Source organism: Dermacentor variabilis, chromosome 2 (genome assembly GCF_050947875.1).
Source record: "Dermacentor variabilis isolate Ectoservices chromosome 2, ASM5094787v1, whole genome shotgun sequence".
Taxonomy (NCBI): Eukaryota; Metazoa; Arthropoda; class Arachnida; order Ixodida; family Ixodidae; genus Dermacentor; species Dermacentor variabilis.
In genome coordinates this window covers 89,021,238-89,039,928 of record NC_134569.1, presented here as the reverse complement: position 1 = coordinate 89,039,928, position 18,691 = coordinate 89,021,238, and the positions used below count along the sequence as shown (strand labels likewise).

Below are 18,691 nucleotides of genomic sequence, written 5' to 3'. Positions count from 1 at the left end.
CTGTTGGGAACTCGGCGCTGACGCCCGTGGTTGTACCTGGGTCGCAAGCCCCAAGGGTAGCGTTGGCCTGGCGGCCTGGGGTACAACTGCAAGCATCCGAAGGTCCCGGCAAAGCATGAGTCGACAGGTAACAACGAAACAACTTGTTTATTTTAACATCGCAAAGAGTTGGCGGTCAGGTTTGACCGAAGTAGAGAGACGGGAGAGCACTTCACTCAACGGAAGAAATCGGAGCCCTCCTTCTGGCGTCCGGGGGCAGCTGTTTTTATACTCTCGCAGTTGAGGGCAAGAAGGAACCCCTCAAAAGACGAGCACGTGAATGTACAATGGGCTAATGGTGACGCACACTGTCGTAGCGATGCCGTAGCACCATGTCGTGGCGCTGCGCACGATCTCGTAGCACCTGGTCGTGGCGCTGCGCAGCACACTGTCGTGGCGCTGCGCAGCATACTGTCGTGGCGCTGCGCAGCACACTGTCGTGGCGCTGCCGGTCGGACACAATGACTGTAACGAGAAGATGGTCCCTGCTTTGGCATCGCCTGTTTCGGGCACAATGACTGGAACGAGATCCCTGCTTTGGCATCGCCTGTTTCGGGCCCAATAACTGGAAGGAGATCCCTGCTTTGGCCTCGCCTGTTTCGGGCACAATGACTGGAACGAAATCCCTAGGCGGTCGCATCGCCGCAGACGCGCCTGGAAACACCTGGCGATGAGTGTTGCGGTGACGACGATCGGGCCAAAATGTCCGCCGCCCCGCCGCCGTCGCGCCGGCAAAACCACGTGTCGCAGGCGAAACGCAACAGACCGCCCCGCCGGGGAAAGGAGATCCCGATGGACAGGGGACTGCATCCGCTGTCCGGAGGGATGTCGCTCGATGATGCTCATAACCGAAGTCGGGCGTCCCTTGACGTTTCTTGAGCGCAGCGCACAGAGAAGGCCTCGTTCTCTCGTTCAGGTTCGCACGGGACACTGCAAAGTGACTTCGGGAGAGTTCACATTTTTGTTCTCGTTCCCGGCAAGCGTTAGAACTACGCTGAAAACTCAACCGCTCAGTCAGCAAGCACGGCACAACCCTCACTAAGCCCTGCCAGGCTCTTTCCCCTTTTTATACCACTGCCTAGTTCCTTACAGTAGTCTAGCATCACTCAGAACGCGTCCACAAATTGAAAAATTGCACTAGAAAGCATATCATCACTTTGAAACACTAAACAAAAGCAATATGTTAAAAAAAATCCTGCCTCAGGAAGAAAAACATCAGTAACAAACAATTTTGAGGCTGATTCCTACGTTAGGGGCTTCGACTTAAGCCATCGGCGTTACCGTTGAGACTCCCCTTTTTGTAACGCACCTCAAAGGAATATTGTTGTAAAGCGAGGCTCCAGCGCAGGAGGCGGCCATTTTTGGGAGAGATGGTCTGCAGCCATTGGAGAGGGCAGTGATCTGTCTCAATGATAAACCTCGAGCCGGCTAGATAGCATGACAATTTCTGAACGGCCCACACGAGACATGCACACTCTTTCTCGGTGGCGCTATACGCCTGCTCACGACTGGTCAGCTTACGACTAGCATACAGGACGGGGTGTTCTACTTCTCCATTTTCCCGTTGGCACAGTACAACGCCCATGCCTCGCTCACTAGCATCGCACTGAACAATGAACCCTTTTGTATAGTCTGGCGATCGTAGCACAGGCTGGCTTGTTAGGGCACTCTTTAGGGCGCTAAAAGCTCTTTCCTTTGTCTCGTCCCAGACGACGGTTTGAGGCTCTGTCTTTCTTAGAGCATCCGTCAGGGGAGCCGCGATATCAGAGTACCTAGGGATGTACCTCTGATAGTAGCCGGCGACACCTAAGAACGACCGAATATCGGTCTTTGTGCGCGGTTGCGGAAAGTCTCGCACAGCGGCCACTTTTATTTCAGAGGGGCGGCGACGACCCTGACCAATCACGTGACCGAGGTAGACAACCTCGGCCTGTGCTAACTGGCACTTAGGAGCCTTTACTGTCAAGCCTGCTTCGCGCAGGCGGGTTAGCACTGCCCGCAAGTGTGTCATATGCTCAGACCAGGATGCGGAGAATATCGCTACGTCGTCTAGATACGGTAAAGCGAATTCTTGCTGTCCCCGCAACACTTTATCCATGAGACTTGAAAAACAGTATGGCGCGTTCTTCAAACCAAAACTCAACACTTTAGGACGGAATGTTCCCATTGGTGAAATGAACGCCGCATACCTACTAGCCTCTTCTGTAAGTGGAACCTGCCAATAACCCCTGACAAGATCTAGGGTGGAAATAAACTGAGCGCTACTAACTTTCTCAAGGCGCTCCTCGATGTTAGGGATCGGATAAATTTGATCCTTAGTGATGGAATTAAGCCTGCGGTAGTCGACGCAAGGACGAGGTTCCTTGCCCGGTACCTCAACTAAAATCAAAGGGGAGGTATAATCACTCTCACCTGCCTCAATAACACCGAGCTGTAGCATTTTCTTTACCTCAGCCTCCATAATATCGCTCTGGCGGGGTGACACCCGATACGCCTTGGATCGTACTGGCTCTGTGGAGGTAAGTTCTATATCATGAGTAAGTACAGAAGTCCTACCAGGCCTCTCAGAGAACAGACCTTGAAACTCTTGTAATAGCTGGTGTAGTTCGGTTTTCTGCTCAGGCGACAGCGGTGCTTTACTGATAAGGTCACTAATGACTTGACCGGTGTCTTCCCTGTTCGTCACTGAGCCTAGTCCCGGAAGCTCGACCGGAAGCTCTTCAGGAACGTTTACCATCATGCACACCACTGCTTCCCTTTGTCTATAAGGTTTGAGCAGATTACAGTGGTAAACTTGCTGTGCTTTCCGCTTTCCTGGCAGACTTACCACGTAGTTAACGTCCGACAGTTTCTGAACAATTCGTGCTGGGCCCTCCCACTGCACGTCTAGTTTGTTGTTTAGCGATGTGCGCAATATCATGACCTCATCGCCAACCTCAAAACGACGGGCCCTGGCTGTCCGATCATAATAAACCTTGGCCCTCTGCTGGGCCTTTGCCATTGCTTCACCTGACAACTCCTGTGCCCTTCTTAAGCGTTCGAGGAGCTTAAGTACGTACTCCACCACGACTGGGTCGTCGCCCCTACCTTCCCATGATTCTCGAAGCATGCGAAGCGGAGATCGAAGCGAGCGACCGTACACCAGTTCAGCTGGCGAAAACCCCGTAGCCGCATGCGGCGCGGTCCTTAAAGCAAACATCACCCCAGGCAGACACAGCTCCCAGTCAGTTCGATGTTCAAAACACAACGCTCTCAACACGCGCTTCATGACGGAGTGGAGCTTCTCAACGGAATTCGACTGTGGGTGGTACACTGAGCTGTGTAGCAGCTTTACCCCACACCTTTCGAGAAAAGTTGTCGTCAAAGCGCTAGTAAACACTGTGCCCTGATCTGATTGAATTTCTGCAGGAAAACCAACTCGCGCAAATATGGACAGTAGTGCATTAACTATCTCAACTGAGCTGAGTTCTTTAAGCGGCACTGCTTCAGGGAACTTTGTCGCTGGGCAGATCACAGTCAAAATGTGTCTGTACCCCGTGGCTGTTACCGGCAGAGGTCCCACAGTATCAATAACGAGCCGTCTAAAAGGCTCCGTAATGATAGGTACCAATTTCAACGGCGCCCTCGATTTGTCCCCTGGTTTGCCCACCCGCTGACAAGTGTCACATGTCCTCACGAAATGGTCTGCGTCCCGAAAACACCCTGGCCAATAGTACTCTTGCAAGAGACGGTCCTTAGTTTTCTTAACTCCTAGGTGTCCGGACCACGAACCCCCGTGTGACAAGCGCAACAGATCCTGACGATAGCATTGAGGCACGACCAGCTGATCGAACTCCACTCCTCTTCGGTCTAGATACTTCCGGTACAGGACTCCACCTCTTTCCACAAAACGCGCAGTTTTCCTGGCGATACCTTCTTTGACATTGCAGCGCACGTTTTCCAGGCTGCCATCCTTTTTTTGCTCGGCTATCAAAGCCGTCCGGCTGACTTTTAGCAACCTATCAAGTCCGTCTGACGTAGGCGCGATGAGCAAATCAGTAGATAGCTCTTCTAACTTTCCCGCGTCGGGATTTTCCTCTCCAGTATCTGGCGCCTTCAACGCTACAGACTCAATTCTATTCTGTTCGGGCGTGCTCTGAATATCAGCTTGCTGCGCCTCTGACCCTTTTTCGTTGTTTGATAACGTCGGCCCCGCAACTACCGCCTTTGCAGCGAGCTCCCGAACCTTCGATCTGGTTAAGGCCTGAACACTAGCTTCACCAAACAAAAGCCCCTTCTCGCGCAGGAGGTGATCGGACCTGTTTGAAAATAGGTACGGGTACTGGGGTGGCAGCATAGATGACACTGCCGCCTCTGTCTCAAGCGCTCCGAAAGGTCCTTCAATAAGCACCTTTGCTACTGGCAGACACACGCTATGAGCTTCCACGGCTTGCTTGATCCACGCGCACTCGCCCGTGAACATATGGGGTTCTACGTAAGATGGGTGAACTACATCCATCGTTGCTGCGGAATCGCGAAGCACTCGGCACTCTTTCCCGTTCACGAGGAGGTCTCGCATGTAAGGCTCGAGAAGCTTCATGTTCTCGTCAGTGCTGCCTATTGAAAAAAAAACAACTTTTGGTGTTGTTTCCGGACACTGCGCCGAAAAGTGACCCGGCTTCTGGCACGTATAACAAACGCCCGCTCGCCTCATCTCGAACCGCTTTCTGCGTTCGGCTTCGGCTGCCGTCTCTTTACGTTTGGTCGGATTGCTTTCACTCGCATCCTCACTACGCGTGTCCCCCTTAAATCTCATGGGTGTGAACTTTGGCCTCTCAAACTTCGAGCCAAATTCACCCTTTTGACCGTCCTTAGCTCCGCGAGCTCGACGCGTCACAAACTCCTCGGCTAGCTCAGCGGCTCTAGCCACCGTACTCACGTCTGGCCTATCCAAGACCCAGTATCGCACGTTCTCCGGTAACCGACTATAAAACTGTTCTAGCCCGAAACACTGCAGAACTTTATCGTGGTCACCAAACGCTTTCTCTTCTTTGAGCCACTCCTGCATGTTCGACATAAGCCTATACGCAAACTCTGTATATGACTCACTTCTGCCTTTCTCATTTTCCCGAAACTTCCGACGGAACGCCTCCGCAGACAGCCGGTACTTTTTTAGAAGACTCGATTTCACTATGTCGAAATCCTCTGCCTCCTCTCTATCCAAGCGAGCGACTACGTCGGCCGCCTCGCCGGGTAACAAAGTGAGCAAGCGCTGTGGCCACGTTTCCCGAGAGAACCCCTGCTTCTCGCACGTTCGCTCAAAGTTAACCAGGAACAAACCAATGTCCTCTCCAAGCTTAAACGGCCGCATCAGGTCAGTCATTTTGAACAATACGCGTTCTCCTGCACCGTGTGCCTGACTTCCATTACGAGCGCGTTCCATCTCTATCTCGAGACGCTTCATTTCCAAAGCGTGTTGATGGTCACGCTCTTCTTTTTCTTTCTCTTTTTGTTCTTTAAGTTCGCGCTCCTGTCTTTTTGCCGTCTCCCTCTCTTCAATAGTCTCAAGGCATTCCGACAGCTCGTCATCCTCAGCCTCTAACTCAAGAATAGCCTTTAGCAGTTCAGGTTTTCTTAGTTTGTCTGAGACATCCAGACCCAACTCTCTTGCAAGCTCCAACAATTTCGGTTTGCGCAACGACTTCAAATCCATGGCTGCTCTGAATGCTGCTTTCTCTACTGCTTACTATTGTCTTGCCGCAAACTAACCCGGCAGCAACGACAACCACAATTACCAGCTCTGTTTCTAACACTAACAAAAGCCTGGCAAAGCTCAGAAGAAGAAAGTCCCGCACTCACCAAACCTCGCAGCCAAGAGTCCAGCGCAGTCGTTCCGCTGCAGGCAACCAGTCGTCACACAGGGCTCGTTGCACTGCTCCCGGATCGTCGTTGAGCTGCTCAGCATACAGTCAACTGCATCTCTTCGCTGCTGGCCTCCGTTGTCGCGATCTCACCGCTGGCAACCAGATGTTTGAAGTCGGAGGCGATCTCACCGCTGCCAACCAGATGTTTGGATCGGACTGCTGGTACGATCTGTTGGGAACTCGGCGCTGACGCCCGTGGTTGTACCTGGGTCGCAAGCCCCAAGGGTAGCGTTGGCCTGGCGGCCTGGGGTACAACTGCAAGCATCCGAAGGTCCCGGCAAAGCATGAGTCGACAGGTAACAACGAAACAACTTGTTTATTTTAACATCGCAAAGAGTTGGCGGTCAGGTTTGACCGAAGTAGAGAGACGGGAGAGCACTTCACTCAACGGAAGAAATCGGAGCCCTCCTTCTGGCGTCCGGGGGCAGCTGTTTTTATACTCTCGCAGTTGAGGGCAAGAAGGAACCCCTCAAAAGACGAGCACGTGAATGTACAATGGGCTAATGGTGACGCACACTGTCGTAGCGATGCCGTAGCACCATGTCGTGGCGCTGCGCACGATCTCGTAGCACCTGGTCGTGGCGCTGCGCAGCACACTGTCGTGGCGCTGCGCAGCATACTGTCGTGGCGCTGCGCAGCACACTGTCGTGGCGCTGCCGGTCGGACACAATGACTGTAACGAGAAGATGGTCCCTGCTTTGGCATCGCCTGTTTCGGGCACAATGACTGGAACGAGATCCCTGCTTTGGCATCGCCTGTTTCGGGCCCAATAACTGGAAGGAGATCCCTGCTTTGGCCTCGCCTGTTTCGGGCACAATGACTGGAACGAAATCCCTAGGCGGTCGCATCGCCGCAGACGCGCCTGGAAACACCTGGCGATGAGTGTTGCGGTGACGACGATCGGGCCAAAATGTCCGCCGCCCCGCCGCCGTCGCGCCGGCAAAACCACGTGTCGCAGGCGAAACGCAACACTCGTTGAAAACGTAGCCGGGAGCACTTCATGCTTGCAGCTTCACTTTAGGCGTGGAATAAGGTAATCGATTTTTAGGCGGTATGGAACCAGAAGCCACATTTATAACTACTTTGCAAAGCTCTGTGGAATCTATGCGTAATTCGAGATGCAAGTTCTGCACGGTGTAATCTCTAAGGTATTCTTGCGTTGGTAAGCCAAGTGCTTTAGTTATAGTCTAAGACAGCATATAATCGTTCTGTTGCAGAAACTCAGAAGAGCAAATCGTCTGAAAAATCGTCGTCTTCGGAGGCAGACAAGACAGTGAAGAAGAAAAAGACGAGGTAAGAGACAAATCAGAAAAAGAAGTTTATATAACAGCTCGGCACAATGTCCGCGCATCGCGCAACTCGGTCTTGCCAGATGCACGAACTCGTCAAGTGTTGGTTCGGTTTCTTTCAAGTGGACCGTTCAAGGTCCTTGTGTCGACCAGCCTCGTTTCCAATGTGTATCTCTGTCCCGCTATTGAAAGAATGTTCAATGCCGGCGTCTCTTTCACGCTGGTGCAATGCGATTTGTGGAAGCACTCAAGCTTTCACGAGGTTTCTGCGCGATCAGAACAAGAGGTAACCAAGTGCAAGAAGGAAAAAAAAAAAAGTCTGTGAGAAGTTACTTGGCTCGGAAACCAATTTTGGTGAGTACCGCTAAAACGCTTTGCCGAAGTGTGCGGCAAAAAGTATATATATATATTCAAAGTGAACTGCAGACGCTTGGAGCAATCTTTTTTCGGCACTTCAAAATTGAGGCTCGCTAAAAAAGGAAGCAAGCGAACGGTCCTGTGCCTCTACCCAACAAGATGGCGCAACGCGGCTCCGCGTTTGAAGCAGTCAATTTCTCCTTTGTGAGGTGCGAAAGTGCTCGCCGCTGAGTAGAAGAAACGAACAACACGAAATCGCGGTCGAGGTTCGGTTGGGTAACCATTGAAGCTTTCGGCAGACACAAGTAGTTCGATCGTCACCTACGCTATCCACGCTGCAATCCGCACGGGAGCAATATCGTTGGCTCCTTGCGGCGTCCGCGTTGTGTGGGTTCTTTCGATAAGAGAAACGGGCTAGAAAGCAGGAGAGGACAAGCACCCGGCATGTGTGCCGAGGGCGTCGTGGCGCTCTGTCGCTGACCCCGACGTTGCGAGGAGGCCGCATTTCGATAGGTGCGCAATGAGAAAGCGATTGTTTAATAGCTTTCGGTGTAAGTTAACCGAAATGATCAGAATGGGGTCTTTTTTTTCGCCCCTTGCCTGGGTCAAAGAACAGTCGCGCCAATATTTTCGCGCGACACTCAATTAAGGAAGGTACCACGCGGGCACCAAACCTTTCAAGAGCTGACCTACCTGTAGGATTTAAGGATGATGATGCAAAACTTAATTAGACTTAATTACGACTTAATTAGTCGGTCTACCAGCGGTATAAGGGGGTTAGGGAAAGGGAAGTTTTGGTAAAGCCAGCAATCCGGAAATGCTCTCCTGCATGCTTACAGTATGCGTAGGATAGCCGCTTGCGCAGCAACTGCGTACCATGTGCTCATGGGACATTGGCGATCTCGACGCTGTCCACTTGGCCCCTGTGCTGTCGTCGGAGGGCTGCACACTTGGTACACTTCCATAGCAGGTGCATGGTAGTTTGGGAGACAGCCGTGTCGCACGCTGGGCAACCCGCTGGCATCGGTGGTAGCTGTGCCATCGTGTTCGTCTGCAGGCGTCTTATCTCCTTGTGTGCCCACCAGCGCGCTATAGCGTATCCGGCGTTTTAGAGTATAGCAGCACCGGTGTGGGGGCCTTGTGCACGCGTGTTTGGAAAGTGCGCCGCAGGCTGGCAGGCAAAGGATCTTCCTCAGGCGTCTGTCGACCTTCTCGAAGCTCTCCTCGTCTCTGTCGTTGCTCTAAGAAGAAAATGAGCACACGTGTTTGATGCGGAGCGCTCAGGCCTCGAGCAGGCCTGAGTGCTCCGAATATGACGTCGTCTAAGAAGGCCGGCGCTCTTTTGAAAATCATGGCTTCAAAATAATAATAAAGAGAGAGAAAATAAGAAAATTAACCGTTGTCCGCGATTCTCTTTAAAATTTGTGAGCTGTCGGCCTTCTTGCATGATGTTGCGGCTCAAAGCATGCGTATTCTTTGTTATCTATGGAAGTAATTGTTTCGTGTTAATTAATGCGCAACGTTCATGTAAAGGCTGGGCAATTTGGAGAGCCGTATATACGTTACGGCGTCTTGCACAAATCTGATGCAAGTAGGCGTTAAAAGGCTCTGCAAAGCGTGTCGCTGATGTGGGTGTTTCTTTACTTTCCCTCTCCTTTCGTCATTGTGAGCGCATTATATTAGGCACTGTGCGGCTCTTGCGACATTCGCGATTCTTGGCGAGTCTTGCACAATTGCGTAATGCCCTTCATTTCTCTTTTCTCACTGATGCACCGGCGAATGCGTTTTGTTGTCTCGCACAATAAAAATGGTCAGAGGTGGTCGCAATTTTTTAGTCTTGCCGCGAATGTGCCCACACATTGAAACGCAGAAAAAATGCGGGGAGCCACAGGGATAGCGATAGGGATGGCAGGGAATATCCGAGAAATTGTCGACAGCCGGCACATTTGCAATGTTTTGTGCGTTTACTTCAATAGGACGACGTTCACGGCCTTCCAGCTGGATGAACTGGAGAGGGCCTTCCAGCGCGCGCCCTACCCGGACGTGTTTGCCAGGGAAGACCTGGCTCTCAGGCTCAATCTCAGCGAGTCCAGGGTACAGGTAAGAACTAAGGAAGTTCGGAGAGCTCATTGCCGCGACCTTCAACTGGGATGTTCTCGCTTAAGTTCTTCTTGCGTGCGCTCTCTTATCCTCACTGCTGCCTAGTATGCATGCGATCAGACTACCATCCCGCTTTTGCCAGGGCCTGTGTTGCCGATCGATCGCTTTCATTGACGTCATTTGAGGCGAACATTGGTTTGTTGAGTCCGTGGGAGCGGATGTCAGAATCAGAATCAGAATCAGAATCAAAAATTTATTATTAGAAGTTGGGTCACAATTACAAGTACTTAGTATGCAGAAGGAGGTCCCATAGTCAAAGACTGTATCGGGACCTCCTGTACAAGAACGGTTATTGTAGTTAACATCTAAAGGCAACAACAGCATACAATAAGGAAGTATACAAGCAACAAGAAAAGAACGGTTACAGAAGAAAATACATGATTGATTACAAAAAATAACAATGACCAAATGTGACCAAAGAAATGGCGTGCTTTTTACCAGCGTCGTTTTTTTGTTGTGCAGTTGTCGATTTAATTTTTAGGGTGCCAGTGTCAGTGCTCAGGGCTCTCGCTGGACGACACGACACTAAAATGCGGGAGCGTTTGTGATCGCCATCGATCGCCGTCTAGGTGTGTTGGTGCCACCATCAGTTCAGTAATTGTATTAAAATACAGATAACTTCCATTAAATCCCGTCTGTGATGTATTTGTCTGTTAACTGACTTATTTGCTGGAATTGCTATCAGAACACGGGCTGTACTACGCGTCGCTAGGCATTAAGCGTTAGGCTACACACGCGGATGCTATTGTATGACGCGGATGCTATTGGATGCTATTGTAACGCTCTGGGCCAGAGAACCTGCTGCCCTAGCAAGTTCTCGATTCAGAAAGTGCCCTGCATACTAAAGATACCTTGTAGTAGAATCACGGGTCAGGCTGAAGCGGTCAGCATTCATCTCCAGATTTGTAAAAAAAGAAACAAAGGAAAAAAAAAGAAGAGGAGAAAAACGCAGATTCATCGAAATGTTGGAATCTAAATTACGCGAAGCGTCTTATACGCTGTTCCATTAAAACGTCTGTGTGCTTTAGAGACAACCATAATCAGGCATATGTACAGCTCTTACGTTGTGATTCATTGTTAGATTACGCAGAGCACTGGTACGTTCACTGACACTACTTTGTCGGTTAATTTGTAGGACTATACAAGTTGTCTATTCGACGGGAAACGTTACTTACGTATACTTATGTGCACGTAAATTCCTGAAGAATTCGCAAACAAAGCTTTGCTTTAAACGCCAGAAATAACGAATCTCAAGGAAAGACAAAGGAGCAGCAAAGGACACCACCTGTCCTGTCAGCTTATCGAAGTTGTTTTCCGTTTCTTACTCACGGCGTTTCACAGCTTTGCACGTGAATGTCAAACACGACCTGCTAGTCTACGACAAGCATAGATGTTTCACCGCACTCGAAGCGCCATCCAAAGCTTTTCGCAAGCACTCACTGGCTCACAGAAACTGACATACCAGGCAGTCCTCACGGTGCGCGGTCAGATTGTGAGGCTGCAAGAACACTTATTTTACGCTAGTTCTTGCAGCAAATTTTTTCAATGAGAGGCTTTCGGAACATGTTGAGTTGATCGCTAGAAATTTTGGTCGAAAGTCAGGGGGCACTCCAGGAACTTTTATTGACAGCCAATAGAAATCGCGCGGAAGATTTTGTAAGCACGCTTACTGCGGCCCTCTTCTCAAGTTACCTGCGTCAGGCGAGCCGTTCTCGAAGTACTTGGTGGTGAAAGAGCCTCTTGTATCTTCTGGCGGCCCCGTACGTTGACATTTCTGAGGCGCAATCATTTCCTTGCGCAAATGCCTCGCACCAGCGTATCGAAACGATCTCGAACAAGTCTAAGTAAGCTGTCATACGTCCCCCCAGAATGTCTGCAATAAGGCGGGTGCGTTGAGGAACGGCTACAAAGAAGTCACGCGCCATTCCGCTCTGTGAAGGTGAACGACCAGCGAAGGTGTTTAGCGCACGGCACAGCGGTGACATAGAATTGTTGTTGTTGTTGTTGTTGTTGTCCTGAGTGGCCGTGGCACATACCCACAGTGGGGGATTGGCCATGAATCGGGTGGTTCATTTAATGGCCAATAGAATTTTGAACATATTTATTGTCTTCATCGGTGGTCATCGTGACGATAGGTATACGCACACACGTTCTCGTATCACCTCTGTTAATAAATGCGTCCTTCACGTAAGACAATGAATGGCTCATACCCCCTTAAGCAATGGTCCATACCACCGTAAATAAAGAAAAATCAAAGCGGCCTCCCCATTATAACGACAAAAGAGAAATGAAACTCTGCGCTGGAATGATGAGCGGCAACGGAGCCCGCTGTGGGAGAAGACGACGATGCTCGAGCGATTGCTGATGAAGATGACGATAGTTTCCTCTTGCCTGTGAATGGCTCATACCCCCTTAAGCAATGAGCGGCAACGGAGCCAGCTGTGGAAGGACACGACGATGCTCGAGCCATTGCTGATGATGATAGTTGTTGTTGATGATGATGACGATAGTTTCCTCTTGCATATATGACTGGCTCATACCCCCTTAAGCAATGAGCGGCAACGGAGCCAGCTGTGGAAGGAGACGACGATGCTCGAGCCATTGCTGATGATGATAGTTGTTGTTGATGATGATGACGATAGTTTCCTCTTGCATATATGACTGGCTCATACCCCCTTAAGCAATGAGCGGCAACGGAGCCAGCTGTGGAAGGACACGACGATGCTCGAGCCATTGCTGATGATGATAGTTGTTGTTGATGATGATGACGATAGTTTCCTCTTGCATATATGACTGGCTCATACCCCCTTAAGCAATGAGCGGCAACGGAGCCAGCTGTGGAAGGAGACGACGATGCTCGAGCCATTGCTGATGATGATAGTTGTTGTTGATGATGATGACGATAGTTTCCTCTTGCATATATGACTGGCTCATACCCCCTTAAGCAATGAGCGGCAACGGAGCCAGCTGTGGAAGGACACGACGATGCTCGAGCCATTGCTGATGATGATAGTTGTTGTTGATGATGATGACGATAGTTTCCTCTTGCATATATGACTGGCTCATACCCCCTTAAGCAATGAGCGGCATCGGAGCCAGCTGTGGAAGGAGACGACGACGACGAACGCGTGAGCAGTGGCACGAGCGTGTTCGCGTGGTTGTGCCGAGAGGCGCCAACGAACTAGTTCGCAGGTTGTTCGCGAGCGACGGAAATTCTGTAGTCATGTACAGCTCCGCTGTGAAAAAAAAAAGCTGCTCAATTTCGTTTAGCGTTATACTCGTGTGAGTGACGTCGTGTCCAAACACACTGCGTGAATGAGCCCTTACACACACACACACACACACACACACACACACACACACACACACACACACACACATATATATATATATATATATATATATATATATATATATATATAGAGAGAGAGAGAGAGAGAGAGAACGGAATATGTATTATCCAATATTCAACCGCTCGACCAAGACTCGTTGTTTCCTTTGAGTGTAAATGCCATGCCGTATACTTTTCACTCCTTTTTTTCTTGCGTATTCCTAGCTTCGAGGTATGCGCGTGTGAGAGGACGTGTTAGATTGTGTCCGTAGTTTTAAGGCGCCTCAAAGAAAGAGACAGGAAAAAAGAGAGAAATAAAATGAAGCGATGTTCTTGCACCAGAAATATTTGTCCCTTCAAATATCATCGAAGAAAGCCGAGTGGGGGGGGGGGGGCATTCCTGAGTCTCATGTAAGTTTACTGAGGGGGAGTGCGAGTACTCGAAACCTTGAGCACAAATTCAATAGTTATGTTTTTAATCAAATTATTCGATTCGGTTAATCAATATTCGATTACTTAAACATTAGACCTTAGCTGACTATAGGTAAAGTTAGCACAATTACTGGAGGGTGCCCGTCATGAAAGAAGGGTCCACCGGCCTTTGAAAGCGCACAGTGTAAGCTCACCAGGAAGTGTGGTGATCTTTTATTCATTGCTCGATTTCGAGCTGCCCACTTGTGTGAACTTGTATAAAAGATATTGCGTGTATTGAAGTAAATAAATAAGATTCTTGCTTTTTCTTGCGCTCCTGTTTCATTCAATGGAATAAAACAATATTCCGTATACGGAGTGTCCCAGCTAACGCTAACTGGCACATGCGGTATACTTTATTATTCCAAGCCCGTAGTTCTCGAGTTCTCGCAATCAATACCGTTCGAAATTTTTTCTATTCGGACAATTAACGCTACATCTGCTGCATTATGGCTTCCTATAGTATAGCTTTCCTCCGACTGCAACGTTGTGTTCCTGTGCATTATAGTCTTCTTATTTTCAGGTGTGGTTTCAAAACCGTCGTGCCAAGTGGAGGAAAAGAGAACCACCTCGCAAGACAAATTTTCTTCAAGCAGGTAAGGATTCTACTGCGATTCTTCACACAACTGGAGCTATAGAAGCCCTTTCTATATATATATATATATATATATATATATATATATATATATATATATATATATATATATATATAAAGAACATACTTTAGAAGAGTTAACTGCTGGGCTAGTTGGTGATCTTGCATATTGAAAAGAATTTGCGCCAAAAAAAAACAACACACACCAGAAAGCGCCCGTGGTGTCGTCGTCTTTCTGGTGTGTGTTGTTTTTTTGGCGCAAATTCTTCTCAATATAAAGAACAACCGTTTTTATTTTACTTAGGCATTTGTTACTTTGGACATTTCTGCTTGGAGCTTCGCTTGCGTATGCATTAACTCAATACGTCATGCGCAGTACACGCACACCAAGGGTTACAGAGTGATTGAATTTCTCTAATTTTCACTGCTATTTGCTTCACCGTGTTATTTTGCCCGTAAGGTTGGTAGGCCCTATAAATGGCTCCTCCTTGGCGCGATAGCAAGAAAAGCAACCAGAAAATGAGCTTACCGAGGATTAAGTGGTGTTTACATCGCACCCCCGACCCAGTTACGGCCTTTCAGAGTAACACCAAACCGATAGCCAAGGTCACGCTTTCGTGTACTGCAACCGCTGGAAGCGATTGTGAACGCCGGAAAAACGTCATGGCGGTCACGTTTTAAATGCCACTTTTTTCTGTCTTAACTCTCAGGAAGTTTTCCCTGAGCTGTGGAATTGATGTTGCCAGTAAGGCTGCGACAAATATTTAGAACACCGCAAAATAGAGAAAATGCGTAAATTAACCTCCATTTTCCCACATTTCTTCTCCCGTACCTTTTCACCTTCTGAAAACAATGAAACCAGCGGCTGCCCAGAGCATGCAAAAGGGAGGCCACCCGTACGCTAACTCGTCGCCGACGCTTCCTCCGCTCAACGCTCCGATGGACTCGTGGGGTTTCAGCACTGGAAACCCTTACGACTTCGGCTTCCAGACGTCCTCGCCTCTGCAGCACTCGCCCGGGCAGGCCTCGGGCTCGGGTTACGGCGGTGCCGTTTACTCGACAGCGGGACCTGGTTCCATGGGTGGGATGGCGGCCAACCCGAGCTCGTTCTACAGCACCATGCTGCCCCCGACGCAGGACCAGCTCCTGCAGCCGCTTCCGCCGCCCGTCAGTTCGGCGTCTACCGGCATCGGGCAGAGACCCTGCGGAGCGCCTTCTCCGGACGCCCACCAGAAGTGCTCGTCGCCCATGCCTTACGCCTGCTCTGCGAGCCCCGACAACATCAAGAAGCAGGGCGGTAATGGCGGCGGCAACGGGGGCCTGATGGGCACCAACGGGCTGCTGGACTCCGCCGAGCTGCACCAGATGAGCTCGATGCCGCACCTCATGATGAAAGGAAAGGACAACTCGCTGTCGCCGCTGCCACCGCTGGACTTCTTCACTTAATGCGTGCGCGCTTCATTGCGCCGAGCAGAAGAGAAACCGGTAGTCGTCCGGATAAGTCTCGAGACGGTGGTGACCCGCAGCAGCATGCTCCAGCCAGCTGCTGCGGGAATAGATTTGATGCTTCGCAGCAAGTTGGGAAGACGTCTGGCCCATCTGGTGCCGTAGGTCCGTTCCACATGACTGCACTGCTACGGTTTTGAGGCTTTGTGACCGAAGTGGGGACACGATTTTGGACCCTTCGTAGTGGCCAAACGCTCTTCCGAACGGGATGCGCTAGAAGCAAGTGAATTGTATGGGTCAACTTTAGCAAACGAAAAGGAGAAAGAGACTGGAGGTCGGGGATGTGACGGAATCCGTCGGCTTTCCCTTGGACGATACAACTGGAGTTTGTGTGGGTGTGGCTGTTATGAAACTCTGAAATTGATTCCTTTTATAAAGCCAGCTGTGTGAAGTGCCCTTTCTGTGTTTGTAGTTGCCAGCCTACACCCTCTGGTATTTCGCTATCTGTCTATTGTGTGTATATATATGTTTTCATACCGAATAATAATAATAGTATTTGGCTTATTTGCTTTTGCCTGTATCATACGAGAGACAGTGGATCTAGAACACTTACGTGTTCTTTTTTTTCGGCGAGCGAGGCTAGTGGCTGTCTTGGAAGCAGTCACAAATGTTCTGAGCAGGTAGGAGTCGCTCCACAATAACCTATTTTAAACGACTGATACTTAGCGACTGCTTCCATGTGCGAAAAAATGCGCTTCACATTTAAACAAACTGGAGCAGACATAGCTAGTGCCTCTCTTCATTATATTACGTATGATCGTGGTGGCTGATTTTATCTACACGCAAGCGACTGAGGTGTTTGCAGTTTGCCTTCTCTGTAAATAAGGCCGATGTACTCCGGAACAACGATCAACTCGTCATACAAGTTTGCTAGCTCGTTTATAGAAATGAGAACGAGTGGTTAGCGCAAAGTAAACTATATGCCGAGCCTAACTTCAAGGTAATGTTTCAACATGCCCGAGCGATAGACGTTGCTTGTTTTGGAAACTTTACACCGATGAATCTTGCAAACACCTAGAAGAGTAATGTAATTGAGTATTTCGCTACATGTATGGATAGTTAACAATAAATATAACCCGTTATGCCCGCCTTACAAATGCATTCCTCTATAGCAGATGACCCCGCTAGCCATAATGCGGGCGCCTACGTCATGTGCTCGTTTGATACAGTGGGGTAAAAAAAATATATACGTTCGCCACTTTACAACACTACTTTTTTGCACATTTAACATCAGTGTTTTTATTGCACCTGAGTGTACTTCCTGCAGATTTGCGAATTGTGCTGTGGGATGTGTGGTTCAACGTATATTGAACAATAAGGCGGGCCCACGTGCATTTTCTGGTCAATATGTGTATGTGCCGTTCGTGTTGTTTTGCAAGGCCATTATACCGAAGGCCGACGTGGGTATTTGGAGCGGAATTGTGAAAGTAGCACGACATTCCTCATGGTCCTCCAAATGGACCGCGTTCAAAGTTACTAAGTAAACCATTCACGTAGGGAGGCTCGTAAGAGCACTACGTTAGCCTTTCTAGAAGGTCTCCCGCTATATTGTTTCAGGCTAACTTTAGGCTAATTTAGGCTAACGTAGGCTAATTATTTCGAATGGGCGCGTTAAGGTTGAGCATGCTGATTGCATCGGGAATCAAGTAAACCAAACAACACTGCACAGCTCTCTCTCTCTCAGTTAAAACATGCTTAAAACTGGTGTGCTCACGTTTCCCACTTCTCGGAGGCCCAGCTTCACAATTTTGAAGGCATTATGTAATGTGAATGTGCCAATGAGACGGAACAATTATTTCTTTCCGATTGGACCAATAGCGGTTCTTCACGATAATCCCATTATCGGTTAGGTGAAGTTCCGCCAGCTCATTCAATGGGCGAGAAACTATCTAAAAAAATGGATCTCAACATTTTTCAAAAAAAATATAATGTATTGCTTCGTTGTAAAAGTATGTAATGAATGCTGAAATGCGGTTGTAAAATATGAACATCGTGGCAAGTGACTGCAGTCATGGCTTTGTGGGAAAATTCTATTCATAGTTTTTGTATGACATGTAACATGTGTGATAAGTGTAGTATGTTGCTGACAGGAAAAGTCAGTATATCTTTACGTTTTTATTTTCTAAGGCTGAAGCCTTTTTACTTTCTCTGATGAAAGTAGCGAAGTCCGTGACAGTGCCAAAACGTGCCTTCCTCTTGTTGTCTAGCGTGAGCTAAAAGTTCGTGCGCTTACGATGGCAGATGAAGAAACACTTGTAAATATTTTTGTATCGCCTGTTGCGTAATTGTGTTGTTTGTGTGTACGGTCTCCAGTCACAGTAAATGCTTTTGCTCAATAAGATACACATCAAGGTCGCAGTAACCTATCGTATGTGAGGCAGGCCTTTTTATACTAACTATCGCAGATACGTGGAATACGAACGGGATAGTTCGAACCAAGAACATAAATGGGAATGATTTGGCGTCTATCAGTATGGTTGAATTGAACCTTGTCGTCCAATACAAAAGTCTGCACAGTCGAAGATGACTTGCACAATTATGCAAGATCCATCAATGAAATGTTAGCATTCTTTGTGTTTGAATGATCCTGTTCGCTTTGTATTTGTCCGCGATTTGGGCCTTTCCGAGATGCATGCAGTATTTTTGTAATGTCTAGTCGTCATCGTCCTTTTGTCCTACTGTCGCGTACCATTGTATTGTTTGAAATTTTTTACATACTTATATTTGAATATTCCATGTAAGTCTATCGAGCAAATCATTTATGTGTTTGCCTTTGACGCCAGAGCAACACCGACGTGCCTTAATTTTGTATAAAACAGTGAACTCCGGAATAAACATATGTGTTTCTTGCTATCGTGTGTGTGTGTGTGTGTGTGTGTGTGTGTGTGTGTGTGTGTGTGTGTGTGTGTGTGTGTGTGTGTGTGTGTGTGTGTGTGTGTGTGTGTGTGTGTGTGTGTGTGTGTGTGTGTGTGTGTGTGTGTGTGTGTGTGTGTGTGTTGGGGGAGGTACATGGGATAGACGTATTGATAGACGACGCAAG

At 48.8% G+C, this 18,691-nt stretch overlaps 1 protein-coding gene across 2 annotated transcripts in view; it reads left to right on the top strand.

Annotated features, from left to right (window-relative positions):
• The window catches only part of LOC142572251 (uncharacterized), a 31,839-nt gene extending 13,337 nt beyond the window's left edge, over nucleotides 1-18,502 (top strand). For both annotated transcript variants that reach the window (XM_075681224.1, XM_075681225.1), the window contains exons 4-7: nucleotides 7,160-7,235; nucleotides 9,565-9,688; nucleotides 14,074-14,146; nucleotides 15,008-18,502. In XM_075681224.1, the coding sequence (XP_075537339.1) occupies nucleotides 7,160-7,235; nucleotides 9,565-9,688; nucleotides 14,074-14,146; nucleotides 15,008-15,591 (857 nt within the window). In that variant the 3' untranslated portion in view covers nucleotides 15,592-18,502. The remainder of the gene's footprint in view (nucleotides 1-7,159; nucleotides 7,236-9,564; nucleotides 9,689-14,073; nucleotides 14,147-15,007) is intronic.
• Nucleotides 18,503-18,691: the final 189 nt, after the last annotated feature.